Raw genomic sequence first — 24843 nt, 5'->3', positions numbered from 1 at the left:
CGATCTTCGCTCACTGTAGCCTCCACCTCCTGGACTCAAGCAATTCCTGTGCCTCAGTCTCTCGAGTAGCTGGAACTACAGGCACACGCCATTACGCTTGGCTAATTAAAAAAAAAAAAAAAAAAAGAGACCGGGGGTCTCCCTATGTTGTTCAGGCTGATCTCGAACTCCTGGGGTCAAGCGATCCTCCCGCCAGGGCTTCTCAAAGTGCCAGGATCACAGGCGAGAGCCGCCGCGCCCAGCGGCACCCCCTATCTAGTGATAAGCAACCTTCAACTATGAAAGAAGCATCTGGCCTGTGGACACTGTCGGTTATCCTTGGAACTTATCCAATTTAGGAAAACAAGTGAGCAACTAACCCTCCAAGGCCGGCTCACGACACCGGGAGAAAGTGGTGTAAAAGACAATCGCGGCCACACACCGCGTGGGGGCTGCGCAAAGCAGAACTAGGAAGCTTTGCTCCGGTCTGGACTTCGTCCCTCCCAGATCTCTGAGCTAGCAAGCACTGCAGCCCGAGCCAATTGCGAAAGACCAACAAAGCCCAGCCCAGCGGAAGGAACGGTTTCGGAGTTGTTTTTCTTTGATAGGGAAGTTCCTCCTTGCTCTCGCCCCTACTCTTTCTGGTGTTAGATCGAGCAACCCTCTAAAAGCAGTTTAGAGTGATTGGTAAAAAAAAAAAAAAAAAAAAAAAAAAAAAACACACCAAACGCTCGCAGCCACAAAAAGGATGAAATTTCTTCTGGACGTCCTCCTGCTTCTCCCGTTACTGATCGTCTGCTCCCTAGAGTCTTTCGTGAAGCTTTTTATTCCTAAGAGGAGAAAATCAGTCACCGGCGAAATCGTGCTGATTACAGGAGCTGGGCATGGAATTGGGAGACTAACTGCCTATGAATTTGCTAAACTTAAAAGCAAGCTGGTTCTCTGGGATATAAATAAGGTAACAGTGTTTACTATGTTTTACTTTCTGGTACCTTTAATTTGTGGATGTGTCTGCATTTTGCTGGCAACCACCCTTTACCTCATCTCTGCAAAGCAGGGAGGAAAAAAAAATTAGTATTGCCATTTTGCAGATGGGAGGGCATGAATTAATATGTTGTATGATCACATGATAAACAGACCTAGAGGTTATAATAGTCCCAGTTACTGCCCCATTTGTAAATTGATCCCCATTTTTGCCCTAAGGATAACTCATAATTTTTTCCTGAACCTGATTTCATTGATCCCTCTATTTTAAAAATAGGGAAAAAGCAATCGTTTTAGCTATATATTGAAAGAGTAAGAAGCTTGTACCTATTAAGAGAAAGTACTACTTACTGTTAATGAGAAAAGTGGTTTAAAAGATTATACTCGCCGGTGGCTCACGCCTGTAATCCCAGCACTTTGGGAGTCCGAGGCAGGCGGATCGCGAGGTCAGGAGATCGAGACCATCCTAACACAGTGAAACTCCGTCTCTACTAAAAATACAAAAAAAAAAAATTAGCCGGGCGTGGTGGCGGGCGTCTGTAGTCCCAGCTACTGGGGAGGCTGAGGCAGGAGAATGGCGGGAACCCCGGGGGCGGAGGTTGCAGTGAGCCAAGATGGCGCCACTGCACTTCAGCCTGGGCGACAGAGCTAGACTCCGTCTCAAAAAACAAACAAAAAAAAGATTATACTCAACAGAAACCAATGCTACATTGCCATAGTTATTGCCAAGAGTAATTTTAAAAAGCATCTTTTCCGGGAGGCTGAGGTGGAGGCTGCAGTGAGCTGTAAACGCCCCACTGCACTCCAGCCTGGGTGACAGAGTGAGACCCTGTCTCAAATTTTTTTTAAAAACATTTTTTACCACGTTTGACCTGTGATACTGAAGGAGTGGCGGGAAAGCATCTTTTAGTAAAAACAATAAAAGGGAAAAAAACTTTCAATGTAATTTTTTACCTAGGACAAGTGTAGGTGTGGCTTAGGGAGGAGAAGAGGACCTAGAATCCAACCTTTTATTTGACCTTTGGTAGATGAACAAAGGGGTTTCTAGAAGATACCTGATGGCCTGAAACATTATCCATTACATACTAGTTGACATGCAATGCTGTAAACAATAATTTAAAGGATGTGAAGTTAAATGAGGGTTAACCCAGTGAGTGGCTGATGAAGACAGCAATCAACAAATAATGACTGTCTGCTGCTTAGACATTAGGGATAGGGTGACAAACAGAAAATAAGGTTCCATGACCTCAGTCTAGTAGGGAAAATGGACATTAAGTAATTACAAGTGCAGGCTGGATGCGGTGGCTCACACTTGTAATCCCAGCACTTTTGGAGGCCGAGGCAGGCAGATGACCTGAGGTCAGGAGTTCAAGACCAGCCTGGCTAACATGGTGAAACCCCATTTCTACCAAAAATACAAAAAATTAGTTGAGCGTGGTGGCGTGCACTTGTAATCCCAGCTACTCGGGAGGCTGAGGCAGGAGAACTGCTTGAACCTGGGAGGCAGAGGTTGCAGTGAGCCGAGATCATGCCATTGCATTCCAGCTTGGGCAACAAGGCAAAACTCTCTCTTAAAAATAAGTAAATTAATTAAATTAATAAATAAAAAATAAAGTAATTACAAGTGCAATGAAAAATACAACCCAGGTCCAGCCTGGACCAGCATGGTCAAGGTCTGGCATGGTGATATAGTCAGACACATCTGAGCTTTCCTTTTCTGATTGGGTAACTTACTCAACTTTTCCACAGCTTTAGTTCCTTTTCTGCAAAATGGATAAAATAACAATACCTACCTCAAAAGGCTGGCAGTATGATATGAGATAATGCACACAAAGCATTTAGCACAGTGTGGTATAAGGTAAACACACTGCAGTGTTCTTATTATTCCTTGACAAAGTGTGGTTTAAGCTAAAATTTAAATATAGGTAAGAGTTAGGTTAATGACTTCCAATGTCCAGTGCTGGTTTGTACAAAATTTTCTCTGATCTTCAGTGACATGCATTTATCCAACAAATATTTATTGAGCACCTATTATCTGTTAGGCACTGTTCTAATGCAGAACTGAGGATATAGCACTGAGGAAGACATGAGCCTCATGAGCTAGGGGCAGTATGCCACACTGTATAATAAAATGTATAATCGTTAGATGGTGTTAAGCATAAAGAAAAAAATAAAAGGTGAAAGTAGGTAAAAGACTGTATATGGTGGGGAGGGTAGGAGGGGAGTGTTGACTTTACAGTGGTGGCCAGGAAGGCCCCACTGAGATGGAGATAATTGAATCAAGATCAGAAGAAGCTGAGAGCACAGTGAGTCCTGCAGGGAGGGATCAGCAAATGCAAAGCCTGGCATAGACTGAGGCAAGGGAGAGAAGCACAAGAAAGGTCTAGATCTACTCTGTGCAACACAGTGGTAGGCAGTAGCCCCTAGCCTCTTGTGGCTCTTGAGCCTTTCAAAATGTGGCCAGTCTGATTTGAGATGCACTGTGAGTGGAAATACACACTGGATTTTGCAGACTTAGTATGAAGAAAAGAATGTAGAATTTTGTGTTAATAATTTTTATATAGTATACATGTTGAAATGATAATTACTTAGATATATTGGGTTAAATAAAATATACCACTAGATTTTTTTTTTTTTGGTGTGACTACTAGAAAGATTAAAATTATATACATGGCTTGTGTTATATTTCTATGAGACAGTACCGGTGTAGAGATTTAAGGGGCTGGAGCTACAGATGATAAAATTTCCTGTATTTTGGCTTTTTACTCTGGGGAGTCAATGAAGGGTTTTGAGGGTAATTCCTGTTGAAGAGGATCCTCCAGCTGCTGGGCTTAGGAGAGATGTAAGAGGAGAAAAGATGGAAGGAACAAGTAAAGTAAGAGACTACTGTGATAATCCAGGCATGAGATGAAATGATGGGGACTGTTGAACCGGGTTGGCAGTAGCAGAGATTCGGAGTAATGGTCAGAAAAATTGAGGACAATGTAGTGAGTTTTTATTAGGTTAAATTAGTTTAATTTAAATAATCTATATTTTATTTTGAGATTATATCCTTCCTACTTTTTGTGGGTAAAAAATATATTTGTTAATGAAATTACATGATAACATATGAGGGTCATTTTGTTAGTTTTGAGTGTCCTTATTTGGCCAAAAGTTTGGCAATCCTAGTTCGGTATACACATCCCACTCTATTTTTCTTGCCTTTTTATAGATTTGAAATTATAGAAGGCTGAGAACCACTAAACCTGATTGGGAAAGGACAGGGTGGGGATTTGGAGCAGTCCAGGTAGCAGAAACTGGAGATGTGAAGCTCTTGGGCTGGTGAATAGCTGGAGAATGAGGAAGAAAGTGGAGTGGTGTTTGATTGTTATGAGATCTAGCTGGCAGGGCAGGGAGGGGCCAAACGGAGGGCCCTTTCACCTAGAGTACAAAGACAATCTCTTAGAGTCATCCATGTAATGAGGGCAGCAGTGTCCACATGTACCATATGTTAATTTAGGGAAGAATTAATGGTGGTGTCAGCTTTGTCGTTCCACTGAGACTGATAATGGGAATTATTCATTCTGCTTTGTGATAATCTATCACTTCTTGACTATTCTCATTCCCATGCTTGGTTAGAATAGTTTGTAGCCAGGCATGGTGGCATGCTTCGGTAGCCCCAGCTACTCAGGAGGCTGAAGCAGCAAGATTGCTTGAGGCCGGGAGTTCTGGACTGTGGTGCACTCTGCATGTCTTCATAAGTTCAGAATCAATATGGTACCTCCTGGCGGTGGGCGTGAAGGAGACCAAGTTGTCTAAGGAGGGGTGAACCAGCCAGGTTGGAAACGGAACAGGTCAGAGCTCTGGTGCTGTTCAGTAGAGGGATCATGCCTGTGAATAGCCACTGCACTCAACCTGCGCAACAGGGAGACCCTTTCTCCTAAAATACTAGTTTGGAAAGAAAAATTTACAGTAAGTGGTGAGCATATAGTATATGCTCAAAGACTATTTGTTGAATGAAAAACTGAATTAATGAATAACTGAAAGAATAATGGGCGTAATTTAAAAAGTTTTTCAGTTTTTAGTAATCAAGGTAATGGGTGTAAAGGTCTTAGTTGTAGCAATAGACAAATATATTTGAAAAAAGTTACCAAGGGAAATCTTGAAGAGTTATGAGCGATTGTACTGTGCTGCAAAACATTTTAAAGGAAGAATTCATTTTTTCTTGAAGATCTGCTTATTTTTTATTTCTTACCAACTATCTACAGGGCACTGTCCGGAATTTTTTCTGGAGGAATTTAGAACTTCAATTTGTTGCACCGGCTGGGTGCAGTGGCTCACCCGTGTAATCCCAGCACTTTGGGAGGCCGAGATGGGAGGATCACTTGAGGCCAGGAGTTCAAGGCCAGCCTGGGCAACATGGTGAAACCCCGTTTCTCCTAAAAATATAAAAATTAGATGGGTGTGGTGGTGCATGCCTGTAATCCCAGCTACTAGGGAGGCTGAGGCAGGAGAATCACTTGAACCGGGAAGGCAGAGGCTGCAGTGAGCTAAGATTGCACCATTGCACTCCAGGCTGGGTGACAGAGCGAGACTCCATCTCAGAAAAAAAAAAAAAAAAGTTTCACAATTCAGAAGGTGTGGAAAGCAGACCAACCTAAATGAGGAAGACCAAGGAAACAGGGCAAAAGTGAGACAGCAGATGTGAAAGAAGGGTATCTTTGCCTCCACAGAGTGGAGTGGTGGTTAGTTGCTTGGTGGTTACAGAAAGCCAACCAGTAATAAGCAAATCTCTGAAAACAGAATAAATGGGACATAAATTTTTATTATAAAATTTGTTCGTGTAAGGAAATATATTTTTTCAAAAAAGAGAAGACCCAATCAATACAATATTTTTTTTTTTTTTTTGAGATAGAGTCTCGCACTGTTGCCTGGGCTGGTGTGCGGTGGCAAAATCTTGGCTTGCTGCAACCTCTGCCTCCCGGATTCAAGTGATTCTCCTGCCTCAGCCTCCCAAGTAGCTAGGATTACAGGTGCCCACCACCACACCCAGCTAATTTTTTATATTTTTAGTAGAGGCAGGGTTTCACTATATTGGCCAGGCTGTTCCCAGAATCCTGACCTTGTGATCTGCCCACCTCAGCCTCCCAAAGTGCTGGGATTACAGGTGTAAGCCACCGCACCTGGCCAATACAATATACTTTTAAAAAACTTTTTAAAATATGGTAAAATATATGACATAACACACCATTTTAACCATTTCTGAGTGTACAGTTTAGTGGCATTAAGTACATTTACCTTATTATGCAGTGATCTCTTCTATTTCTCTCCAGAAATTTTTCATCTTCCCAAGATGAAAATCTGTACCCATTAAAAAAATATATCTCCCCAGCCCTCTCTCTCGCCAGGGCCTGGCAACAACCATTCTATTTTCTGTCTCTATGAATATGATACTCTGGGTACTGCATATAAGTACATTCATATGGTATTTGTTTTTTGTGTCTGGCTTATTTCATTTGGCATAATGAAGGTTGTACGTGTAGCATGTGTCAGAAATTCATTTCTTTTTAAGGCTGAATAATCTATCATATGTGTATACAAGATTAATAAAATACTTGTAAAAGGAAATGCCAAAAGCTGCTGGTTAAGTATGGGAGAGCAAAATAAAGTTTACCTGAGATGTTGATGTCCCTTGAGGAATAAGAGTTCCTCATGAGAGTATACTACAGTTTGTGAGGGAGATTTCAGTAAAAGAAAAATATTGGGGGAACCTGCCCCCAATATTTCAATGTAGGTTCTTTCTATTTTCCATAAGTGTCAGCCGGCTGAGAAATAAAGAGAGACAGTATAAAGAGAAATTTTACAACTGGGCCGCTGGGGGTGACATCACATATCATGTTGCCCCTGAGCCTCAAAACCAGCAAGTTTTTATTAAGAGTTTCAAAAGGGGTGGGGGTGTAAGAACAGGGAGTAGGTACAAAGATCACATGCTTCAAAGGGCAAAAAGCAGAACTACTGATAAGGGTCTATGTTCAGTGGTGCACATACTGTCTTGATAAACATCTTAAACAACAGAAAACAGGGTTCGAGAGCAGAGAACCAGTCTGACCACAGATTTACCAGGGCAAAGTTTTTCCCCACCCTAATAAGCCTGATAGTACTGCAGGAGACTAGGGCGTATCTCAGTCCTTACCTCAACTGCATAGGATGGACATTCCCAGAGCAGCCGTTTATAGACCTCCCCGTAGGAATGCATTCCTTTCCCAAGGTATTAATGTTAATATTCCTTGCTAGGAAAAGAATTTAGCAATATCTCTTCTACTTGCACATCCGTTTATAGGCTGTCTGCAAGAAGAAAAATATGGATCTTTTTGCCCCACCCCACAGGCAGTCAGACCTTATGGTTGTCTTCCCTTGTTCCCTAAAAATCACTGTTATTCTGTTCTTTTTCAAGGTGCACTGATTTCATATTGTTCAAACACACGTTTTACAATCAATTTGTACAGTTAACACAATTATCACAGTGGTCCCGAGGTGACATACATCCTCAGCTTATGAAGATAACAGGATTAAGAGATTATAGGCATAAGAAATTATAAAAGTATTATTTGGGCACTGATAAATGTCCATATTAAAATCAAATCTCCACAATTTATGTTCTTTGCCGCGGCTCCAGCCGGTCCCTCCATTCGGGGTCCCTGACTTCCCGCAGCTGAAAAAGAACTTGTTTCCCTTTATTATCATAACAGTTTCACTATGCAAGCTACTAATTCTCCCCACAGCTGTCCAGACTTGGCCTTTCCAACATTAGTTGCCATTTACAAATGTGTACACTGATTCACCATCCTGTCTGTGGATAAATGTATGAGTCCTCCTAGGGTCTGCCCATTAGTGCATTAGTTGACAATTATTAGGTTGATGCAAAAGTAATTGCAGTTTTTGTCATTAAGCTATGGCAAAAACAGCAATTACTTTCCCACCAACCTAATACTTGGCCTGCACAGTGCACAGACTAGATCTTCATCCAAAATATCTTTTGAGACATTCTCTTAAACGTTAAAAAAAAAAAAAAGGCAAAAATTGGCCAAAAGCAAACAAGCAAAGATAACAACAACAACAAAAAACCCCAATGGTATGATCCTAAACTTAAGTTGACTCAAAATTGGTGCCCCAAATTGGACTCATAACCCCTTTTCCTCAAATTTGCTGTCATCTCTGTCTGACATGTGGCAGTGTGATCTTGCCAGCTACCAAAACTAGAAAGCAAAGATGTCAGATGTGGCTCCTCCCCATCCTTCCTCATCTACTCACCAAGTCTTACTGATTTTACCTTCTAAACATATATTTTAAAGGATATTCTTTCCTCTACATTTTTTCTACTAGTGCCACAATCCAAGTTTGTGTCATCTATTACCTGAATCACTGTAACTGCCTCTCAGTTTTTTTCTTCCTCCAGTGTTGACCCCTAAAATCCACCCTCCATACATCAGCCAAAATAATCAATATGACACATAAACCTGACACTATAATTTAATCAGTGGCTCCTCATTCATTTTTTGATAAATCTTAATATGACATGTGGGACCTTAATCTGAACTTCTGCTGGCCTTGAACTTTATGATCCATCCAGCAACACTAATCCTACTAGTGGTTTCCACAAGACCAATCTCCTATCTGTCATTGCCCACACCCTGCCTGATGTGTCCTTTCACCCTGGGGAAAGCAAGTGAAAGGGCATGGCAAACCACTGCTGGAATTGTATTGTGTGCCCCTCTCTATAACTCCCTGTATAGAACTCTGCTGTGATACTCATCACAATGTATTAGGTTGAAACTGCCAATATTCAATCCTTTATTATCAAAACAATAACAGTATTATGTGGTCCTACTTAACTATGATACTTATGTTTCTTTCTACTACACAGAGAACTTCTTGGGGTCGGGACTCTACCTCATTCATATTTGTGTCAAGGTTTTTCTAAGCTCAGTGAATATGACCTTCACATTAAAATGCTGAAAGAACAACTGGTTTAATGAACTGTGGTTAACTCATTATTTCTTTTGCAGACAGTAAACTGACATCCATGAATAGTTTTTAATGACATGGAAAAAAGTTTAATGTTATATTTTTTAAAGCCTGATATGGAATACACAGAGATACCAACATTCACAAAGTATTCAAAGTTCATAAATATAAAAACTAGTATTTTAAGATTTTTATCTTCTTTTAAGAAGCTTGCTTTAAATTCAGCTCCAAATAAAAGAAGCTAGTCAAAATACTAAAAGCAAAATGTGCCTATATACTTGCCAAAAATGTGTTGTTAACAATCTTGCCCAATTCAAATGGAAAGAATCTCACTACTTTTTAAAAATTATTTTTAATTATTTTCAGCTGTCGATATAATATGTTCATATCAATTATTAACTTGCCCTCTTTTTTGCTTTTTCTAGCATGGACTGGAGGAAACAGCTGCCAAATGCAAGGGACTGGGTGCCAAGGTTCATACCTTTGTGGTAGACTGCAGCAACCGAGAAGATATTTACAGCTCTGCAAAGAAGGTGAAATGTTGTGTTTAGTTAGAATCATATCATGTTAGAGCTAGGAGGTGTTTTGGAGATGACCCAGTCTGTACATGATATAGATGAAGTACCTGAGAAATGTTGTTATTTGACCAAGGTTATAGAACTAGCTCATAGCAAACCCAAAACTAGAACTGAGAACTGAACCTCTCAAATATTAGTATGTTCTGGAATTTTCCAGGGAGTTGTTAAAAATATATATATATACTCTTGGGCTCCACTTCCAGAGATTTTCTTTCAGTTGGTTGAAGGCAGGGCCTCAAATGCATCCACCCTGCATCCCATGCACCTTCATCTCACCCATGATGCTCATATAGGTAACTATGCCTGGATGACACTTGCAGAATTGCTGACAGGGTCTTCTGAAGCCCATTCATAGAATTGGGTTAGAAAGTTACAATAAAGCTATTCTTTATCAGGTTTTTATTGTAGATAGATCTATTTCTTTTCTTTTCTCTCTTTTTTTTTTTTTTTTGAGATGGGGGTCTCACTCTGTTACCCAGGTTGGTGTGCAGCGGCATGATCTCAATTCATTGCAACCTCCACCTCCCAGAATCAAGCAATCCTCCCACCTCAGCCTCCCAAGTAGCTGGGACCACAGGTGTGTGCCACCACGCCAGCTAATTTTTTGTATTTTTGGTAGAAAACGGGGTCTCACCATGTTGCCCAGGCTGATCTCGAACTCCTGAGCTCAGGGGATCCACCTACCTCGGCCTCCCAAAGTCCTGGGATTATAGGTGTGAGCCACGCTCCCAGCAGATCTATTTCTATAAAGCATTATTTGCCTCTTCTAGATACAATTGAGATGTGCTGTATATAATGGGGTTTCACTCTGAACGCATTCTCGCTTCTACCTGTTAACTAAATACCTTAATGGCAGCAAGGTCATCAGAATTACCTGGGCAGATTCCTTAAAATACACATTCCTGGACCTTACCCCTGGATATTCTAATTCAGTGCAGTATAAAGAGTGTGATTCAGCAAGACTTGAGAACCTGTTTGTTTATGGAATTTTAGGTTTGAGTTCTTTTTTTTTTTTTTTTTTGAAATGGAGTCTCACTCTGTCGCCCAGGCTGGAGTGCAGTGGCGTGATCTCAGCTCACTGCAAGCTCCGCCTCCCAGGTTCACAAGCGATTCTCCTGCCTCAGCCTCCCGAGTAGCTGTGCTTACAGGCGCGTGCCATCATGCCGGGCTAATTTTTGTGTTTTTGTAGAGATGGGGTTTCACTATGTTGGCCAGGGTGGTCTGGTCTGGAACTCCTGACCTCAAGTGATCCACCCTCCTTGGCCTCCCAAGGTGCTGGGATTACACGCGTGAGCCACCACACCTGGCCTGATTTCTTTTTTTTTTTTTTTTTTTTTTTTTTTTTTGAGATAGAGTCTAGCTCTAGCTTTGTCACTCAGGCTGGAGTGCAGTGGTGCGATCTCGGCTCACTGCAAGCTCCGCCTCCCGGGTTCACCCCATTCTCCTGCCTCAGCCTCCGGAGTAGCTGGGATTACAGGCGCCTGTCACCACGCTTGGCTAATTTTTTTGTATTTTTAGTAGAGACAGGATTTCACCGTGTTAGCCAGGATGGTCTCTATCTCCTGACCTCGTGATCTGCTCCCTCGGCCTCCAAAAGTTCTGGGATTACAGGCGTGAGCCACCGCGCCTAGCCCATTATCAGATATTTTGAAGTAGCTATTTTGAGGTGGCCATTTTAGTATCAGAACTTTTTTTCTTTTTTTCTTTTCTTTTCTTTTTCTTTTTTTTTTTTTTTTTTTTTTGAGACAGAGTCTTGCTCTGTTGCCCAGGCTGCAGTGTAGTGGCGTGATCTTGGCTCACTGCAACCTCCGCCTCCTGGGTTCAAGCAGTTCTCCTGCCTCAGCCTCTGGAGTAGTTGGGATTACAGATGCCCGCCACCACGCATGGCTAATTTTTGTATTTTTAGTAGAGACGGGCTTTCACCATGTTAGCCAGGATGGTCTCGATCTCCTGACCTCGCGATCCGCCCGCCTTGGCCTCCCAAAGTGCTGGGATTTGTATATTTCTTAATAATGAAAGCAAGCTGAGAATCAGATATTTTGAAGTAGCTGTTTTGAGGTGGCCATTTTAGTATCATTTTAGTATCAGAACGTTTTTTTTTTTTGAGACAGAGTCTTGCTCTGTTACCCAGGCTGGAGTGTAGTGGCGTGATCTTGGCTCACTGCAACCTCCGCCTCCTGGGTTCAAGCAATTTTCCTGCCTCAGCCTCTCGAGTAGCTGGGATTACAGGCAGATACCTGTAATATATATATACAGGCTGATAAATATTATATACTTATATAGTATATATAAATATATAATATATATTATATGTATATGTGAGATGTGCTGTATATATTATACATGTAATACATATAATATACATATACTATTAATACTATACTATAGTATTATACTATACTATTATACTATTAATACTATATTATACTATTATACTATATTATACTATAGTATAATACTAATAATAGTATATACTATTATATACTAATATAATAGTATATACTATTATTATATACTAATATAATAGTATAGTATAATACTAATAGTATATTATACTATTAATATATAATATACATATAATACATATACATATAATATGTGTAATATAATACATATATGTATATATGAGGTGTGCTGTATATAATGCTGTATATGTATATATGAGATGTATATGTATATGTATATGTATATAATGCTGTATATGTATATATGTACATATTATATATGTATATATAATATATATTATATAATATAAATATAATAATATAAATATTATATATATATCCAGGAATCTGCCCAGGTAATTCTGATGACCTTGTTGCCATTAAGGTAGTTAGTTAGGTACAAGCGAGAATGCGTGCAGAGTGAAACCCCATTATATACAGCACATCTCAATTGTATCTAGAAGAGGCAAATAATGCTTTATAGAAATATATCTGCTGGAGCGTGGCTCATGCCTATAATCCCAGCACTTTGGGAGGCCGAGGTGGGTGGATCCCCTGAGCTCAGGAGTTCGAGATCAGCCTGGGCAACATGGTCACCTGAAGTCAGGAGTTCAAGACCAGCCTGGCCAATATGGTGAAACCCTGTCTCTATAAAAATACAAAAATTAGGGATTACATCCCAGCTACTTGGGAGGTTGAGGTGAGAGAATCACTTGAGCCTGGGAGGCGGAGGTTGTAGTGAGCTGAGATCATGCCACTGCACCCCAGCCTGGACAACAGAGCAAGACACCATCTCAAAAAAAAAAAAAAAAAAATATATATATATATATATATACACGCAAAACATATTCTCTCTTATTTGAGAGAGCTAAAAATTAAAATAATTGAACTCTTGGAGATAGAGAGTAGAAGGATGGTTACCAGAGGCTGGGAAGGGTAGAGGTGGTGTAGGGAAGAAGTAGGGATGGTTAATGGGTACCAAAAAATAGAACAAATAGGCTACTCTGGTTGCACTGCCTGTGAGTTAGCCCTGCTCTGCAAGGAGCAGCCATAAAGAATTTTTTGTTAGTAAAAAATAATTAATAATAATAATTTAATTGTACATTTTAAAATAACTAAAAGTATAATTGGATTGTTTGTAACACAAAGGATAAATGCTTGAGGGGATGGATACCTGATTTACCCTGATGTGATAATTATGCACTGCATGCCTGTATCAAAATGTCTCATGTAACCTTGAATATATACACTACTATGTACCCACAAAAATTTAAAAACAAAATTAATACAAAAAAATACAAAACAGACATTCATATCCTGGGGAGGTCATAGGCAATGATGAAGAAAGGGTCAAGAGTGTCTGGGAAAATCCTTTGGTAATATAAAATAGTATATAGGTATAAATGGTGTTGATCAGGGTCAAAAAACTTAGCTTGACACTTTACTAACGTAAATATAATCTGATGAAATTCAATTCTGACTGAAGAGCCTTCAGCATGGCACATTGATGCCCTACAGGAGTACTGGTAGACTTTTGCCCATGGCCTCCTTTCTGTTTGGGGTGGCTTGTCTTGGGCTCTGACATCAGACAGATCTGGGAGAGTCCCAGCTCCATCTTTTAATAGCCATGTGACCTTGGGTATGAAACTCAACCATTCTGTTTCATGTTTTCATCTTTAAAGTGAGCATATAAGAATTGCTGTCTCATTGAGTTACTGTGAGAATTCAATAAGAAAAATAATGAAATCATGTAAATGCATAACAAAGTAAAAGCCCCTCATAGGCTATTTGCCACTTTTCACTCAGTCCCCCAACACACTGTAGCACTATCTCTAAATAATGATAACTCTGTTAATAGAGCTAGGTTTCATTTGAAACACAGTGTATAACAAAATGCATTAGGACGCTAGGGTCTATCCACCCAAGAATCTTAGTTGCTTATAGAACCATAAAAATCTCATATAAGGTATTTTTGCATTGCTACCCCTTGGAATTATGGTACTCCAATCTTATAAAAAGTAGGGCTTAAGCATCAAGATTCTATGATCTTTCTTAGTTGAAGAGTTAGTTATTGATTATATTCGAGTCCAGAAGATATAACAATTATTTTGAAAAAAGTTACATTACCTGTAATCGTTCCCTTTTGCGTATAGTCTTTTTTTTTGAGACAGAGTCTCGCTCTATCGCCCAGGCTAGAGCACAGTGGCGCAATCTCAGCTCACTGCAACCTCCGCCTCCCGGGTTCAGGCGATTCTCCTGCCTCAGCCTCCTGAGCAGCTGGGATTACAGGTGCATGTCACCATGCCCAGCTAATTTTTGTACTTTTAGTAGAGACTGGGTTTCACCATGTTGGTCAGGCTGGTCTTGAACTCCTGACCTCATGATCCGCCTGCCTCAGCCTCCCAAAGTGCTGGGATTACAGGTGTGAGCCACTGTGCCCGGCCTACAAATAGTCTTTTTTTAAAAATATTTTTCTTTCTTTTTGAGACAGAGTCTTGCTCTGTTGCCCAGGCGGGAGTGCAATGGTGCAATCTCAGCTCACTGCAACCTCCACCTCCCAGGTGCAAGCAATCCTCCCAGTTCAACCTTCCGAGTAGCTGGGACTACAGGAACCCACCACCACACCCACCTAATTTTTGTGTTTTCAATAGAGATGCAGTTTCACCATGTCAATCAGGCTGGTCTTGAACTCCTGGCCTCAAGTGATCCACCCACCTTGGCCTCCCAAAGTGCTGGGAATATAGATGTGAGCCCCGTGCCCAGCCTACAAATAGTCTTTACAGTCCAGTGGATGCCTTCTATTGCTCTTAGCAGCTAGCCTTGTTCTTTTGTTTATATTTCCTCAACTGAAATCATTTCACCAATGATAGCTGCAACAACCTTTGAAATCTGGCCATAAGGGTTTACATAAGCCCTTCCACATAACCATTTTAATTTCTCAAATGTTCTTCCTTCTGGATCAATACCAAAATAGAATTTTCAAGAGAAAACACACATACCACGCATATATATTAGAAAAACACACATATGTATTTTAATATTATTTACCTCATATTTATATTTCTGTATTTTGGGGGGTTTTTGTTTGTTTTTTGGGTTTTTTTTTTTTTTTTTTGAGATGAAATCTCGTCTGTCACCCAGGCTGCAGCACAGTGGCACGATCTCAGCTCACTGCAACCTCCACCTCCTGGGTTCAAGCGATTCTCCTGCCTCAGCCTCTCGAGTAGCTGGGATTACAGGCGTACAGCACCATGCCCCACTAATTTTTGTATTTTTAGTAGAGATGGGGTTTCACCATGTGGGTCAGGCTGGTCTCCAATTCCTGACCTCAAGTGATCTGCCTGCCTCGGCCTCCCAAATGCTGGGATTAGAGGCGTGAGCCACCTCATTTGGCCAATATTTCTATATTAAGTACCCTCATAGACACCTGAGCAGGTCAAGAAGAGAACCTTAAAACATGTTACTTGTAGACAAGTATAAATGGTTTTGAAATAATTATAATGATAGTAATAGCAGTTTACTGTGTGTACTAGATACAGTGTTAGCTCCTTTACATGCATTATTTCATTTGTTTCCACAACGACTCACAAGGAACCTGTATTAGTATCTCTATTTTGCAGAGGAAGAATTGAAGTTTTAAGAGGTTAAGTAACTTGGTCAAGGTCCAACAGTGACTGGCAGAGCCCAAACTCAAGGTCCAAGGAAACCACTCTTCACCCTTAAGCCTACTGCCACCTAATGGAGAGCGATTGAACAACAGAACAGAAAATAAACAGAAATAAATAGAAAATGTGGCCAGCTTAATAGTGTAATCAGTTTTCCACAATTCTCTGTAGTAGTCCCTGATTTTGCCACATTAGTTTTACTTTTATTTTTTGAGACGGAGTTTCGCTTTTGTTGCCCAGGCCGGAGTGCAATGGCGCGATCTCAGCTCACCGCAACTTCCGCCTCTCAGGTTCAAGCGATTCTCCTGCCTCAGCCTCCTGAGTAGCTGGGATTATAGGTGCCCGCCACCATGTACAGCTAATTTTGTATTTTTAGTAGAGACAGGGTTTCTCCATGTTGCTCATGCTGGTCTCAAACTCCCGACCACAAGTGATCCACCTGCCTCGGCCTCCCAAAATACTGGGATTACAGGCGTGAGCCACCGCACCCAGCCTAATTTAACTTTTTTTGCTTACCTTTTGAAGTAATGTTTTAAAAAAATGCTACTTAGCCAAATGCCTCTTGATCTATAGTCAATAAAACTAAGTCAAGAGACTAAATTGCAAAAGAAAATTTCCACCTGATACACTTAAAGATAGATCTATTTTGGACATAAGTGCATAAAATAAAAAGGATTTTTTTCCCCTGTTGACACATGGATTGCAAAATCACTTTTATCCAGATCTAGCGAAAAACAATAGTCATTGCGTACAAGACGGGAACGGTGACTCATGCCTGTAATCCCAGCACTTTGGGAGGCTGAGGTGGGCAGATCACTTGAGATCAGGAGTTCAAGACTAGCCTAGCTAACATGGTGAAATCCAATCTCTACTAAAAATATAAAAATTAGCCAGGTGTGGCGTGGTTGCATGAGCCTTCAGTCCCTGCTACTTGGGAAGCTGAGGCCGGAGAATCTCTTGAACCCGGGAGGTGGAGATTGCAGTGAGCCAAGATTTCGCCACTGTACTGCAGCCTGGGCAACAGAGCAAGAATCCGTCTCAAAAAAAAAAAAAAATAGCCATTGTGTATAAACTTACCCTCATACCTCTTAATGAATTTACTTATTTTATTTTTTGAAGGTGAAGGCAGAAATTGGAGATGTTAGTATTTTAGTAAATAATGCTGGTGTAGTCTATACATCAGATTTGTTTGCTACACAAGATCCTCAGATTGAAAAGACTTTTGAAGTTAATGTACTTGCACATTTCTGGGTGAGTATGGCTTCTTTTACAAAAATGTTCCTTTTGAAAATCCCAAAGATTAAAGTGGGGCTTTCAGCAGACATAAGGAAGTATTAAATCAATGCTAAAGTTTTCTCCAGGCACCAGGGATAACATTATACAAAGAGATCATTTTTCATGCTATGACCAAATTCTATCATTCTTCCTCACTGACAATATTAATAATAACAATAATAAATTAATAATAAATGTCAGGTGTTGTATATGTTTTAATTCTAAGCTAGGTTCTCACATTTCTGTGTGATCCTATTTAGAGATAAAGGAGTTGGGGACCATCTGAGTCATCGTCTGTGATTTTATAAAGGTGAATCCAGTTTGCTTTCAGATTCTCTTTTTTCTTTTTTAGACAGGGTCTCACTCTGTTGCCAAGGCTGGAGTGCAGTGATGCGATCTCATCTCACTGCAGCCCCAACTTCCCAGGCTCAAGTGATCCTCCCACCTCAGCCCCCTCAAGTAGCTGGGACTACAGGCATTAACATGCCCAGCTAAGTTTTGTATTTTTAGTAGAGATGGGGTTTCACCATGTTGCCCAGGCTGGTGTTGAGCTCCTGGACTCAAGTGATCCGCCTGCCTCAGCCTCCCAAAGTGCTGGGATTACAGGCATGAGCCACTGCCCTGGCTTTCAATTTGCATGAGGCTCAGGCCTCATGTTATTTCCTGGCCCTAAAATTGCAAACCTTATTGTGAACCTCACCATTGAAGGTCTGAAGTTATATATATGTACATATGCCGTGTGTGTTTCTGAAGTCTCCAAATATTGCCCAAATAGCCAGTTCTTAAAAAGGCCCCTCAAAGTTTTCTTGGATGTGAGTTTGGGATGATTAATCTCAAAAGAATATTGGGGTTTATAAAAATGCAGTGTAATTTTATGCTAATATTCCCAAGTTATTGACATATATCTTTATGTTTTGTGTTTGTTCAAATGTAGGTTACTGTCTCTTTTTTTGTTGTTGTTTGGAGACAGGGTCTCTGTGTTGCCCAGGCTGGAGTGCAGTGACGTGATTTTGGCTCACTGCAGCTTCAGCTTCCTGGGCTCAAATGATCTTCCCACCTCGGCCTCCCTAGTAGCAGGGACTACAGGAGTACACCACCATGCCCAGCAAGTTTTTGTATTTTTTGTGGAGATGAGGTTTTGCTATGTTGCACAGGCTGATCTCGAGCTCCTGGGTTCGAGTGATTCTTCTGCCTCAGCCTCCCAAAGTGCTGGGATTACAGGTGTGAGCCACTGCACTTGGCCGGGTATTATCTTACTTGTTTCTTCATCTGAAGCATCAACAACAAGAGGTGGAGGGCTGCGGAACATAAAAATTTAGCAATTTTTTTTTTTTTTAAACAGTCTCACTCTGTCACCCAGGCTGGAGCACAGTGGCGTGATGTTGGCTCACTGCAACCTCTGCCTCCCGGGTTCAAGTGATTCTCCTGCCTCAGCCTCCCCAGTAGCTGGGATTACAGGTACCTGCCACCATGACCAGCTAATTTTTGCATTTTTAGTAGAGACGGGGTTTCACCATGTTGGCCAGGCTGGTCTTGAACTCCTGACCTCAAGTGATCTGCCCGAGTTGGCCTCCCAAAGTGCTGGGATTACAGGCATGAGCCACCACACCTGGCTGAATTTAGCAATTTAAATGAGATGGATTCTCAAAGCTTTCAGTAGCCATTGTTTTGCTCAGGTTTTCTAATGTGGGCATCATATCCAGTCACCTTATTGTTGCTGCATTTGTCAGTTAGTTTATGTTTTTTTCATTTATGACAGGATTAATGTTAAAAAATATACTTTTGTTTCAAAATATTCCCAATAGGTCTGTGAGTCTGAAATACAGTATTTTTTTCTCTTTTAATAAAAACTATTTGTAGACTACAAAGGCATTTCTTCCTGCAATGACGAAGAATAACCATGGCCATATTGTCACTGTGGCTTCGGCAGCTGGACATGTTTCGGTCCCCTTCTTACTGGCTTACTGGTATGTGAACATGTGTTTCCTTCATTGGTTCTTATGCCTACCTTGTGTGTGAGATTTCTTACCCTGTCTAATAAGAACTCTCTTTATAATCATAAGAGACTTGAAGTTTTCTAGTCTATTATTGAGAGTTGTCAAAAAATAAGCAGAAAGAGTTGCACAAAGTCTCTTGTCTAACAGCATTATCAATCATTAATCCCCTTCTAGAGGACCCTGCTAGAGGTGGCAGCCGGAAATGTGTTCAGTTATGAGCCAACCACTTTTAAAACATTTCTCATCTCTTTTAATAGCAAGAAATTACAAAGCAAGAACAATAATTAGTATTAATTATTAACATTTGTAACAAATTTAATATTTATAATTTTTAATATTAATAAAAATGGGTAAATTTTTGCAGAAATTAAATCAGAGTGAGAGAGAGAGAATATTAGGCATAGGTGGGTGATTTTTTTTTTTTTTGAGATGGAGTCTGGCTCTGTCACCCAGGCTGGAGTGCAGTGGCGCAATCTCGGCTCACTGCAAGCTCCGCCTCCCGGGTTCACGCCATTCTCCTGCCTCAGTCTCCCAAATAGCTGGGACTACAGGTGCCTGCCACCATGCCTGGCTACTTTTTTTGTATTTTTAGTAGAGACGGGGTTTCACCGTGTTAGCCAGGATGGTCTCGATCTCCTGACCTTGTGATCTGCCTGCCTACCAAAGTGCTGAGATTACAGGTGTGAGCCACCTCACCCAGCCGAGAAGTGGCTTTTAAGAAACCACACAAGGGTGCCATTTGGGCTAACATGCAGGGTTGCAACCACACAAGGGGTTTGTACACTTCCAGCTTCGTGGCAGAGCTGTGCTTTGCTAGCCCTTAGAGAACTCCTCTTCAGAATCGTCAGCTATCACTGGCCTGAACTACTACAGTCTGTGATCCTTACTGGCCACAGTTACCTTCAACTCAGCCAGCTCTGGTTTTTGCTCAGCATCTAATCAATGGTAGGACTTTCACAGAGATGTGCTAAAGATTACTGCCAGCAGAAAGCAGTGTTTATCAGATATTGTTATTAACAATTGGTCAATTAAACTGAGACACTGCTTTTTTAAACATTTAAACCTTTTTTATTGACACGTGACATACATTTATAAGAATGAAGAAGTCGTAAGTGTGCAGCTCAATGAGTTACTACAAAGTGGATACATCCATTTAACTACCATGCAGGTCAAAAAAATAGAACATTACAGGACCCCAGAACCCACTCTTGGAACCCTTCCCAATCACCAGTCTCTCCTTCCTTCCCAAAGGTAACCACTATATTGACTTATAACACCTTAGATTAATTTTGCCTATTTTTGATCTTTATGTCCATGGAATCACACTATATTTGTGAGATTTATCTGTGTTATGGTTAGTAGCTATAGTGTGATCATTTTCATGGCTGCATAGTGTTGTATCTTGTGAGCAGACAACAATTTATTTGTCCATTCTATTATTTATGAACATTTGGGTTGTTTCCAGTAAAAATATTATTTATGAATGACATAATGTCATTTATAATGGCATTATGAATCTTGACTGAATCACTCACCAGCTGTGTGACCTTAGGCAAGTTACTCTACTCTGTGCTTCATTTCCCTCATCCGTAAAATAGGTTAATAATAATATCTAGGCCAGGCGCGGAGGCTCACGCCTGTAATCCCAGCACTTTGGGAGGCCGAGGCAAGCGGATCACGAGGTCAAGAGATTGAGACCATCCTGGCCAACATGGTGAAACCCCGTCTCTACTAAAAAATACAAAAAAAATTAGCTGGGTGTGTGGTGCGTGCCTGTAGTCCTAGCTAGTCGGGAGGCTGAGGCAGGGGAATCGCTTGAACCTGGGAGGCGGAGGTTGCAGTGAGCTGAGATTGTGCCACTGCACTCCAGCCTGGCAACAGAGCGAGACTCCGTCTCAGAAAATAATAATAATAATAATATCTAACTTGTTAGAATGCTATAAGGTTTAAATCATACAATGTATTGCGCTTAGCATAAAATCTGAAATCCTGCAAGTGTTCAATAACAGGAGGTTGCCTGTTGGCATTACATTTCAATTCCACTTCCTGTTATTCACACAAAACAGGGAGTTCCCACCTCTAATTTTAGCTTCCAGAATGCTTTGCCCCAGTGGAATTCATCATACATGCTCTGACGCCTAGTTTTTGGGATGAAATGAGAGGAAAAATAAGAGTATTGATCCTTTTCCCTGTAATTCAGCCCTCATCTATCATTGTCCTGAGTTACTACAGCCACAGAAAATAATCTATTCTAGCTCTAGTAGCCTATCTTAGGAAAAAAATTTTAATTTCTTTTCAGAGTTTTAGTTCAACAGTTTTAATGATTAATATGACGAATGCAAGATAAAAACTGGATTTATGGTGGAAGGTGAAGCTTTTGATTCTATTCTAAAGTGTTTTTTGCTGCTTGCTAAGTAATTTGTTCACAAGTATTTTGATTTTTAAAAGAAAACAATTAGCTAGCTAATATATTCTGTCAACCCAAATAGCCAATTTATAAGCATGAAAAGTTGCCAGTATGGGAACGCTCAGTAAAACTGAGTTCTGAACATTAGCTTGTAATAAAATGTTATTTAAAAGAAAAATCTGGGGCCAGGCATGGTGGCTGACACCTGTAATCCCCCAGGCTTTGGGAGGCCAAGGCAGGAGGATCGCTTGAGCTCAGGAGTTCAAGAATAGCTTGGGTAACATAGCAAGATCTCATCTCTACAAAAAATATTTTAAATTAGCTAAGTGTGGTGGTACGTGCTTGTAGTCCCAGCTACGCAGGAGGCTGAGGTGGGAGGATTGCTTGAGCCCAGGAATTGAAGGCAGCAGTGAGCCATGATTTCACCACTGCACTCCAGCCTGGGCAACAAAGACAGACCTCAACACAAAAAGAAAAAAAAAAAAAAGAAGAATTTGGAATAAGAAGTACTAATTCAGACTATTTTTTTCAGCCCTTCAAGACACCTGAATAATTTAGACTATTTCTAATAAGAAGGAATTTGATGTAATGTTACAAAGTGCAGGGGGCAAAAATCTACTCACTTTTAGCTTTCATATATATATATGCCTTTCTATATATAGGTTCACCCTAAAGTTGAAAAATATGTTATTCCTTTTACACACTCAAGATCATTAACTCTGAGTTTCAATATATTCTTGCATTTTTGGTCACTTAAGTAAAATCAGAAAATACGGTTTAGTAAAAGGAAAAACTAAATTTATGGATAGTTTCACCATGCAGAAATGTTACTGGAAAGGAGTCCCGATCCAGACCTCAAGAGAGCGTTCTTGGATCTCGTGCAAGAAAGAATTCAGGGTGAGTCCACAGTGCAAAGTGAAAGCAAGTTTATTAAGAAAGTAAAGGAATAAAAGAATGGCTACTCCATAGACAGAGCAGCCCTAAGGGCTGCTGGTTGCCCATTTTTATGGTTATTTCTTGATGATCTGCTAAACAAGCAGTTTGTTATTCATGCCTCCCCTTTTTAGACCATGTAGGGTAACTTCCTGCCATTGCCATGGCATTTGTAAACTGTCATGGGCTGGTGGGAGTGTAGCAGTGAGGACGACCAGAGGTCACTCTCGTGGCCATTTTGGTTTTAGTGGGTTTTGGCCAGCTCCTTTACTGTAACCTGTTTTATCAGCAAGGTCTTTATGACCTGTATTTTGTGCTGACCTCCTATCTCATCCTGTGACTTAGAATGTGTTAACAGTCTGGGAATGCAGTCCGGTAGGTTTCAGCCTCATTTTACCCAGCTCCTATTCAAGATGGAGTTGTTCTGTTTCACATGCCTCTGACATTTCCCCCTTCCCTTTTATAAGAGAACTCTTAATCCTAAGGGTTGCAGACGGGTGAAAATCCATCTTTTGTAACTTCTTCAGGCTGAATGGGGCCATGATATTCCTGCCTAACTGTTAGGGTCTCTTGTGTTCAGGGTAGAGAGGAGCTTAGTCAGAAAGCATCAGTATGGCAAGGGCCATTCATGACTCTTGAGTTTTTTGTGTGTGTTTTTTTTGTTTTTTTGAGACGGAGTCTCGCTCTGTCGCCCAGGCTGGAGTGCAGTGGTGCGATCTCAGCTCACTGCAAACTCTGCCTCCCGGGTTCATGCCATTCTCCTGCCTCAGCCTCCTGAGTAGCTGGGACTACAGGTGCCCGCCACCACACCCGGCTAATTTTTTGTATTTTTAGTAGAGGCGGGATTTCACCATGTTAGCCAGGATGGTCTTGATCTCCTGACCTCGTGATCCACCCGCCTCGGCCCCCCAAAGTGCTGGGATTACAGGCATGAGCCACCGCGCCTGGCCGACTCTTGAGTTTTGACAAGAGGTGATATCTGGGAGATTAATAAGTATTTAGTTTAAGAAAACATTTAGTAAGCCTGTCCTGTGTTCCCACACAAAGGGTATAACAGCAATATATTCCATAAGAGTAAAGCAAAATAAGTAAAGTTATTCCAAGTAAACTAAATTAGAAGGCTTTCCATGAACTGGGCAACTGTTGAGACCAAGCTGATATGGGGTTGCTAGCTGATTGCAATGTGCCTAGAATTTTACATTACCCATCCTTCTTGTTTCTTCTGAGCAGCAGTTAGAGATCCCTGGTTGGTTTATAGGAATAAACAGAGTTAGCCTAAATTGCAGAAACAAACTTAAAAACAACTGAGAGTAGAATTTAATAACAAGTATACTATAGTTCTTGAAATATAATATTCTCTCTCCAGTTTCCCATTTTTATTAAAGACACATTATGGTAAGACTGATTTGCTTTATTATACTTGGCCTGATTATTTGTATAAAGTGCAGCGAGAATAATTATTTTTCACACAGGCTTTTTAATTGGCTTTGATGGAACTCTGTTTTATAAGGAATCTCAGGTAAGACTTTTTTAAAGCTGAGCCCTGCCATGGGTTTGTACCCTTAAATACCTATGAGTTGGGTAAAACACTCTTCTTTTGAGGTCCCAAGTTAACTTGGGCCTCCTGGACCTGTAAGAAAGTGACATTCTTTACTTACCATAGGTCAGAAACCCTGTGCAGGGACTGTGTAGGCAAAGTATGAGGCCAGTTTCCCGTAGGGCTTTTATTGGCTTTACAAGTCAAGTTTGATTCTTTAAAGGAAAGCACACCATTCCAGTCAAAGCCTAGGTAAGATAACCAATTTCTCCAATAGTGTCCCATTACAAAAGAAAACAGATTTTTGTTGCACTTATACGAACAACTATATTGCCATAAGTTAAGAATACTTACAATTGGTTTCCATTCCGGAGAAATCAGGTAGAGAGAAACAAATATGTTTCAAATTTTGTTCATAGGAGTATATTTTACTTAATTGCTGCAAGCTGTAAATAGCTTAAAAGAAGTTTCCTTTGAAAAATAAAAGATCAGCAATATTTTAAGCAAAGTTAAAAAAATTACTTCAGTTTTCTATTGGTTCAGTTAATTCAGTTAACTCCTGTTCTACTTGTTATTCATGAACATTCCAGCTTTTTATGAGAGTTTTGAAAGTTGTTTTCTTTATTTTAATGTTACAATTTCTAAAGTTATTAGAAACCTGCATTTAAGAACATCTGCTAGAATTCTATAGTTGATTATAAACCACCTTTTAAAGAAGATTAAAACAAGACAACAACTGTCTGTGAATGATAAAAACTTTAGGACAGCCACTATTAAAGCCACAATTGATAAGGAAATTTGGTTACTTTTGTGGCATACAAAATTTTACATAACAATTATAATCATTAGTAACATACACTAAGTCATATTAGAAATAAAGGAGTTTCTTATAACTTTGGAACATATACCAATAACATATTTATACAAATATAGTCCAAAGAAAGCAAAACACTGTTTCACATTTGAGAATGCTTCCTGGATGATTTTCATACCAAATAAGCGAAATTTCACCTTTACATTAATGTATTATTAATGTTAAA

At 40.4% G+C, this 24843-nt stretch overlaps 1 protein-coding gene across 1 annotated transcript in view; it reads left to right on the top strand.

Moving 5' to 3' along the window:
* The first annotated feature begins 218 nt into the window (after positions 1-218).
* Positions 219-24843, top strand: part of HSD17B11 (hydroxysteroid 17-beta dehydrogenase 11) — a 48302-nt gene continuing 23677 nt past the window's right edge. The window contains exons 1-4 of the mRNA XM_031010323.3: positions 219-937; positions 9393-9500; positions 16774-16905; positions 18790-18896. Of these exons, the coding sequence (XP_030866183.1) occupies positions 728-937; positions 9393-9500; positions 16774-16905; positions 18790-18896 (557 nt within the window). The 5' untranslated portion in view covers positions 219-727. The remainder of the gene's footprint in view (positions 938-9392; positions 9501-16773; positions 16906-18789; positions 18897-24843) is intronic.

Source organism: Gorilla gorilla, chromosome 3 (assembly GCF_029281585.2).
Source record: "Gorilla gorilla gorilla isolate KB3781 chromosome 3, NHGRI_mGorGor1-v2.1_pri, whole genome shotgun sequence".
NCBI classification, from domain to species: domain Eukaryota; kingdom Metazoa; phylum Chordata; class Mammalia; order Primates; family Hominidae; genus Gorilla; species Gorilla gorilla.
This window is presented reverse-complemented; position numbering and strand designations above follow the sequence as displayed.